The sequence below is a fragment of the Galeopterus variegatus genome, unplaced genomic scaffold (genome assembly GCF_000696425.1).
Source record: "Galeopterus variegatus unplaced genomic scaffold, G_variegatus-3.0.2 Scaffold15032, whole genome shotgun sequence".
Taxonomy (NCBI): domain Eukaryota; kingdom Metazoa; phylum Chordata; class Mammalia; order Dermoptera; family Cynocephalidae; genus Galeopterus; species Galeopterus variegatus.
Genome location: NW_007741143.1, coordinates 10,290 through 18,725, shown reverse-complemented (window position 1 = coordinate 18,725; position 8,436 = coordinate 10,290). Strand labels below are relative to the sequence as shown.

Below are 8,436 nucleotides of genomic sequence, written 5' to 3'. Positions count from 1 at the left end.
CACATGTTCATAAATGCATATATGACCAGTTATAGTGATAAAGAGGGTGACAGGGTGTGGCACAGTGCTTTTGGGGTGCAGGCAGTGGTGTGCTGGTAATCTAGCCCTCCAAAACGACTAAGCTCTGATGCGTAGCATTTGCCGATTGCCAAGATGTAAACACCCCCACCTTGGCCAATAGCACACTAACAGGGGTTTCATGACTTACAAAGCTCCCAAATAGCTAACGGTTAGCCTACAGGGTGCTGTAAGCAGGGAAAGAACACCGACACCCTCACCAATCCCCCGTTTCCCAGCAGCAGTGGAGCTACATTAGACAGGATACATGCGGTCCCCTCAACCGCATGAGGCCCTCGTGGCCCTGCCTCCAACAGCGACCCCTCCGCACCCACAACCAGATCATCTGCAGGACAAGTACCCAGCTCCACCTCCCTTCACCCCTCCACGTCTCACTCCTCATGCCAGAGCTGACTGTTCTGATCTTCCAGACAAACCAGCTCTTTGGCAGCACCCAGGCAGTAGGTCCCAGGGTGCCCAGACTCCCCCAGGGATAGGGACAGTGGCCAATTGTGGGGAATAGTCAGTTCAGTGAGAGCAGACAGAATGACAGCTGTGGCTGGGTGGACAGACAGCATGAGGCAAGTTTTACCTAACTTCCTTAATGTGGCCTAAAGAAAATACCCTCAGTAAGGGCGGTGTGGGGGAACTTTATGTCGAAAGATCCTCACCACAGATTGGGTGTGTGTATATATAGAAATTGTGGTACACCCACCCACTCAATGCAGACTTTTATTTCATTTATTTTTTGGCAGCTGGCCAGTACAGGGATGGAACCCTGGACCTTGGTGTTAGCAGCACCACGTTCTAACCAACTGAGCTAACCGGCCAGCCCTAGACTTTTAAAATAATGTTTACAAAGTGCTTGAAATAATATGGAAAAATACTTTAAAAGTAGGATATAAAAGTGTATACAGCAAGAGAAGAAAATGCTAAAGTAAAACACTCCTCATGGATCTGGAAGAAACACAAAAAGAAAACCACTAAAAGGTTTAGAGTGATTTTGTGGGATAGGGAGACACTAGGTAATATTTTCCACCTTTCTTGTACTTTATGGAATTTCTATAATAAGCATATATTATTTTAATGAAAAAAATCCTTACGGTTAAGAAAACCAACCCCCTTCTCAGTCACTTGACAGACACTCCCTCAACCTAGAGAGGAGCCTCGATGAGTCTCAGGGTCTGTCCTCAGAGGCCACCTTGACACTTACACTGCACAGAACCATTTCATTACCTCGTCCTTTCACCCCAGACCCTGCCGTATTCATCCAGTAATCCCAGGGCTGGCACGCAGCTGGCCACCGAGTTTCCGTACTACAGACCCACCAAGGACAGTCAGAGCTCACTGCAAACTTGAGCTGGGAAAACTAAGCCAGGAGCCTCCGATTAGCGTTCCAATTCGTCTTCTGATGTTCAATGTCACCACGAGCAGAGGCCAGGGAAGTGACCATGCAGATCACCATTGTGAATTTGCCTTCTTCCAACCCTGGATGCACAGGGGCCAATGCTTTCCCAAGGCTTCCTAGGCAAGCCTTCCCAGTCTCAGAAGAGGAGGAGAGACCACACATGGCCAAGACCAAATTAGTACTGAGAACCTACTAAGTTCTGGATACTGTGCTCATAGTAACTGGCCTCGAACATCCAGAGAGTCTCCCATTCCACTGCTCATACGCATCCTGCCCCGTCCTGCCCGTGTCTCCAGGTCTGTCTAAATGGCTAAAATGGGGATAGTCTTGGTCTACGAAAGTTGCCCCTGATGGAGCATTAGCAGATGTGAAATGAAGGGGAAACTCCAGATCAGTAGCTCTCAACAGTGTTTGGTCCAGGTGCCCTGGGGACCCCCAGCACCCTTTCAGGGGGTTCACAAAGCCTAACTATTTTCCTAATATACTGTGAAGTTATTTGTCTTTTTCCCTCTCATTCTTTCACATGTGTCCAGCAAAGTTTTCCAGAGGCTTCCTGGCATGTGATGTTGCAACAGACTGAATACTAACGCAGATAGGAGGGTCTGATTGGCTTCTGTTAAGGCAGACATTCAAGAGATTTGCAAACATGTAAAACAATGCCACTCTTCCCCTACATTTATTTTGTTTGGAAAATATAGTCATTTTTAATAGAAAAATATGTTTAGTGTGTTAGCACATAGTGGGGTTTGTTATCTTTAAATGAATTAATAGCTATTTTAAAATATTCTCATTGTTAATTTCCAGTATAATGAATGTTAATAGATATTAGCCCACCTACACAAAAGTTCTTTGGTGTCCTCAATATTTTTAAGAGTATAAAAGGGTCCTGAAATCAAAAAGTTTGAGAGTCACTGACCTACTGGTGCTGTCCAATAGAACATTCTACAATGATGGAAATGGTCTATATTCGTGCTGTCTAATATGGTAGTCACTAGCTACACACGGCTATTAAGCACTTAAAATGTGGGTAGGGTGAATGTGAGAATGAATTTTAACTTTGATTTAATTTTGATAGACTTCATTTAAATAGCCATTTGCAGCTAACAGCTACTACATTAGACAGAACACCACTAGAGGATGTCTGCTGTTTCTCTGCCTATCTGGGATTTATTGTTATTTTCTCTATGCTGTGTCTACCAGAGGTGTCTGTGCATGAAAGAGGGTCTCAGCATCGCTCCTGAGAGGAGCTGGGTCCACAATTCTCTGGGTCCAGGGACCACTCCTCGAGCTAGGGAGGGGTCTGCCATGCCCACCAGCTCGGGCTTTGTGCTCATCCGTGGTGTGCACAGCTTGGAGATGGACAGGCAGCTTACAATCAGCTAAGGAGGGCCCCCGGTTCATTTTATAGCTGATCAGATGAGAGCACAGAGAGGACAGTCATCCACCCAAAGTCACATGGCAAATGCAGAAGAGAAAAGCAGAACCCACATCTCCTGGCTCCTACCATGAGCCTTTTCCAAGATGCCCCAAAGCCTCCTGCTTCTGTGCCAATCAAGCTTGGACATATGGAAATTGGAACAAAAGAGCCACATGTTCTGGCAGCTGTGTGCTCAAGTGTACCCACGTCCACACATGGAAGACGAGGTCCCAAGGAGGGTGGGCCTCTCCTCCCTCCCTGGCAGGAAGACGTGTAAGTGGGCTCTTCAAAGAGCTGTGCCACCTATGCCTCCAGGCTGCAAGAGCAGGCAGCAGGGTGCATATCCTGTCACTGGAGTGGGCAGGACTTGGCCACTGCATTAGACATGGGAAAAGGACAGTAGTCCCCTGGGAGGACAAAAAGGAGGTGAGAGGGGGAAAGAGCACTGGACTGGACATCCGCTCTCCCAGCTCCACACCCCTGGGCATGTCACTCACCTGCTCTCATCCCCCATTTGCTGCTTTATATAAAGGAGCTCTCAAGTTTGCTCTCCCACCCCTTCCAACTCAGTCTGAAGGTCAGGGCTGCTCCAGCTCTCCAACACTGCACATCAGACCTCAAGTAAGACACCTAGAGAGGCCGATGGGACTGAGATACGTGGACTGCTACTGGCCAGCTGTGCACAGGAGGAGCATCCCGACTCCCGCAGTGAGCATTAGCATCGGACCAGAGAACGTACTTGGAATCAACACGGGATGGAAGCAGCACCCCTCCTCCCGGCCACCCTTCCACTAGGAGCCACATGGCAACACGTTCTCCCAAACGGTCGTCCTTTGAAAGCCTGGGTGGGAACCTCTGTCCCATGGGGATGGCCCTGTCCAACACTGGTCTGAACACCAGCTGTTGAACAAAACCTCACACCTATGTTACTACCCTTCAGAGCACATGAATGGGCTGAAGCAGAAACGTAGAGCCCACCATCCTCTCAACTGCTCGTCTCCAGGGGCAGGGAACCCTGAAGTGCAGACAGTGGAGTGGGGGAGACAGCATATGTGAGAGACATTTACAAGCTGTGTGCCCTTGGACACGTTACTCAACCTCTCTGAGGCTTCATCTCCAAATCAGTAAAATAGATGTTTTTTGTGATAGCAAGCAATAGATACCCCAAAACTTCGTATGTAGCATTTTTTTTATCACAGTCTCCATTTTACAAATGAGGAAACTGAGGCACAAAGAGGATGAGGGACTTGCCCAAGGATCTTGCTTGTTGGTCCTTGTAGAGCTGGATTTGGGTCAGGTCCCACTGGCTCCAAAATCCATACTCTGAAAATGAAGTTGCCAAGCATCTCGGTGACAGACCTGGGCCTGCACAGGGACCCTCCAGGGCTGGATTTGTTCTCACCGATTCCACACTCCAGGCTTTGTGAGGGCACAGGTGAGGGGCAGTGGGGTAGCACCCTGCCAGGCTAGCTTGTCCAGCTCATCACTCGCCATCTGCAGTGACACCACATCAGTAACGTGAACTTGGCCATGGTGGGAGTATTTACACCATGGAAACTGGCAAATGCTACACAACAGGGGTTTTTTTTAAAGTTATTATTTAAGTTTCCTTTTTTAGCTCAGCTTTCCTCTCCAGGGGAAAGACTTGGAGGGAGTAGCCTTCCTCGGAAACAGCATGGTCTGACCAACAGTAGGATGCTTGGGCATCAGATGGTCCTGGCTTCAAAGCTTTGCTCTGCCAGTTAGAAGCTGGGCACCCTTGAGAAAGTCACCAAACGTCTCTGTGCTTTGGCTTCCTGCTTTGTAAGATCAGCTAATAATCCTTACCCCATGGGGGAGTCTGTATCAATCAGTAGAGAGAGCATCTATAAAACCACTAGCACGAAAAGAGACTGGCACCAGGAGGCGCTCCACACAGGTAAGCCTCCACCTCCTCCAGCTTCCTGCTCCTTCCCTTGGCACCTGCTGCCGGGACTTCCACTGGCTCTTTCCACATCCCACGGATGCTGTTCCCAGAGCCTGCGTTTCAGCATCTGGTTACACAGCACATGGTGGAAAATCTGATAAGTGCCCATCTCCCAGCCCTTTGAGGTCCAACGGCCCCCTTTTAGCACCTGCAGTGCCTGAAGCCAGTGTGGGCACTGGTAGCAGCCTGAGCCATCCCCCACCCCAACTTCCTCAGCCAGAGCTGGAGGTAAATGCTCCACAGCTTCTGCAGACTGATATAGAAAAGGAAGTTGGGGAGCAGAAAACCCAGGACTGCGACAGCTCTCAGTACTGTCTAAATTACCCCACAGCGTGAGGCTCCCATCCACACCCAAGGTGGCTTTAGAAATTCAGATCCAGACCCATTTGCAACCCCCATCTCTGCACCCCGCTCCCCAGTGCTTTCCTGGGATTCTTCCCCAGCAGGCCTGGTGTGGGTGCTGACGGAGTGGAGAAGGCTCAGCTCTGAAGGATGAGTAGGAGTGAGCTGGGTGGATGGGGGGTGAACAGAGTTCCCAGCAGGGGGACCAGCACCCCAAAATGTACAGGGGCATGAAGGGGGGGGATGTCTTGGGGAAATGCAAGATCAAACGCGTGGGAGGAGAGACACAAGGAGATGCAGGTACCAGACTAAGGAGCTCAGCAAGGCTATGGGGCCACTAAAGGAGCCCCAAGTCACTGGCCCCGGAAAAAGAAACATGCAACGTGATGACAGGATTTTTATTTCAGACCAGCATGGTGCCATGCTTTGGGAGATTTCCTAAACAGCATGCCAGAACCCATGTGACCCCCTCCCCCAGCCTCAGGTCTAGGGAGAGGTCGAGTCTCAGCGTCCCTGCCCCCAATCAGGAGTGAGCCTCTCTGCAGTCTGCCCTCCCCTTCAAAGCTTTCCCTCCCCCTCTGACCTCCGACCCTGACCCCAGCTGGTGGGAAATACCAGGTGAGCTCCACAGGCAGGCTTACTGAAGACAGCTTCCCAGAGTAGAGAGCGCCTGCACAGACACACAAACACACACACACACACACACACACACACACAGGCAGGATAAAACCTACCCCCAAAGCATCTCCCGGCTCAGAAGCCATCCATCTGAGGAATGTGTCGAGGTGATTTAATACTGGCTCGCACACATGGGATGCAGATGCCGCAGCCCTGAATACCCTGGAATGGAGAGCTGAGCACAAGGCATCCTGCCTCTGCCCACCATCGCCCACCCCACTCTGGTTGGGTGTCATAGTATTAGGACCCTCTGACTTGAGAGACTCTTTATCCAGAGATTCTGCGAATCCAGTTCAGATCCCAGAGCTGTGCATGCCACTCCCCTCTGCTGTGCATGCCACTCCCCTCTGCAGTGAATATCCAAATGTTTAACAGACAGGCTGGCCCAGCCTTGAGGGGAGCTGTAAGGACAAGCTCCTGGAAGGCTTGTGGTTGGGCCACTGGGCACGTCAGAGGTTGAGGGTATCCTGGACACTCTGCCCAGATCTGCATCCAAGTGAGGTGGAGGCCTTCCTTCTGGGGCTCATCTGAGCACCCTCTTAGAGCCACTGACTGGCACCAAGAGAGAATCTGCATGTTGGCACCACAAAAGCCAAGTATGGAGCAAGTAAGCAAGTTTCCAGAGATCTGCCTGCCCTTCCTATGAATGAATGACTTTCATAATTTCTCTGGATTTTTTAGGATGAGAAAAAATGGCCAAGGAACAGCATCCCGATCCCCAATTGCTCGCTTCTCCTTTGTACTGAGAACCAACTATGGTGGAACAGATATCAGAGGCTACGTGGGTGTGTGCCTCAGTCTCCCTCTACTGCCTCCAAACTACCCACTCCAGGAGCTTCCCCAAAAGGGAAAAAGGACAGGGAGTAGAAGGCATTAGTGTCAGGAAATAAGCATGCTCCCCACATGGAGACTTTTAGCTGCTCTGGCTACGATCCCATTTCAGAGCACACCAGGCAGAAAAGGCAAAGAGGTTCCATCACGAGTGCCAAATCGTTTGGTAGTGGCTGCCCAGGGTACTGTGCTGAATTCTGATACTACGCATATGCTGCCATTGATTGGTGATGTCTGCCATGGTCATGGACATTCACCATCCCTGATCTACAAGCTGGGTGACTTTCCCTGAACAAGGGATAATTCCCCAGCCAGGACTTTGGTAGCAGAGAGGAGGGCCTGGCCACTCAGGTATAAACAACCCACCAGACTTCTTGCCAGATTCCCCAGGCCTGAAGAAGCATGTATCGGCCCGTCATTCCCCCATTTGCCAGGACAGTGTCTGCTCCCTTTTTTGAAGATGTTAACGTTGTTTGTATTAGGAAACACTTGTCTAAAATAGAAACACATTACAAGGTTAATTTCTCCTCTGCAAAAATGACTAAATGCTAGCTTCTTTGCTGCAGACTCGAGGGACAGTTTGGCTGTCACCAGAAGTAACCTCAAACCCATCAAAAACGCTACCTAGGAAGGGCAGACAGGCCTCAGCACTGTGCTCTGTGCTAAAGTTCGCAGAAACACTTTCCATGATGGTCTGTTCCAAAAGCCCAAATGACCCATGGAAGCTGAGCCACCTCACTTGGACACCTTGGTCTGCAGGGTGCTCGGTAGGTAGAGGTACCTCCAGATGGCATAGTAGTGGGTACCAGCACCAAATGCCACAAAGAGATGCCAGATGGCGTGAGCAAAGGGGATCCTCCCATCACTCTTGAAGAACACCATGCCCAAGCAGTAGAAGACCCCTCCGGTCATCAGCTCCCAGATGCCCTCGGTGTTGGGCTGTCAGCAAGGACAAAGGTGGGGCACAGGTCAGAAGAGTAGCCAGCAAGGCCAGTAGCACCCAGCCCTTCTCCCACCACCCAAAACTAAAATACACGCAGATGGCGAGCCAGCCCAGATTTCCAGGTGGGGAGTCTCGACACTGTGATGTCATCACTTCTCCCCAAATTCTCAAATGTAATACATGTCTATCCAAATCTCAAAGAACATTTTTATAGCTTTTCAAAATCTTTTCTAAAAAGTAATGCATCTGGGTAGATACCCAAAGAATTGAAAGCATGGACAAAAGGCAGAAGTAACCTAAGTGTCCATTGACGGATGAATGCATAAATGAAATGTGGTATGTACTTATCATGGAATATTATTCAGCTTTAAAAAGGAATAAATTCTGACACATGCTAGGACTTGGATGTACCTCGAGGACATCATGCTAAATTAAATAAGCCAGTCACAAAAAGACAAATACTATATGATTCCACTTATCTGAAGCACCTAGAGTATTCAAATTCATAGGGACAGAAAGTAGAGATAGAGTGAATTATCAGGGGCTGGGCAGAGGAGGAAAGAAGAGGTATTGTTTAATGGATCTGGAGTTTAAGCTCGTGAAGATGAAAAACTTCCAGAGATGGATGGTGGTCATGGCTGCATGACAACATGAATGTGCCTAATGCAACTGAACTGTACACTGAAACATTTTTAAGACAATAAATGTTATGTTGTGTATATTTCACCACAACAAAAAAAAAACATTATACATGTCCACGGCAAAAATATTTAGAAAAAAAATAATAAGAAAAA

The 8,436-nt window shown here is 49.0% G+C and overlaps 1 protein-coding gene across 1 annotated transcript in view; it reads right to left on the bottom strand.

The window, feature by feature from the left end:
- Positions 1–918: 918 nt before the first annotated feature.
- The window catches only part of LOC103582136 (monocyte to macrophage differentiation factor 2), an 11,561-nt gene continuing 4,043 nt past the window's right edge, over positions 919–8,436 (bottom strand). The window contains exon 3 of the mRNA XM_008563816.1: positions 919–7,638. Within this exon, the coding sequence (XP_008562038.1) occupies positions 7,435–7,638 (204 nt within the window). The 3' untranslated portion in view covers positions 919–7,434. The remainder of the gene's footprint in view (positions 7,639–8,436) is intronic.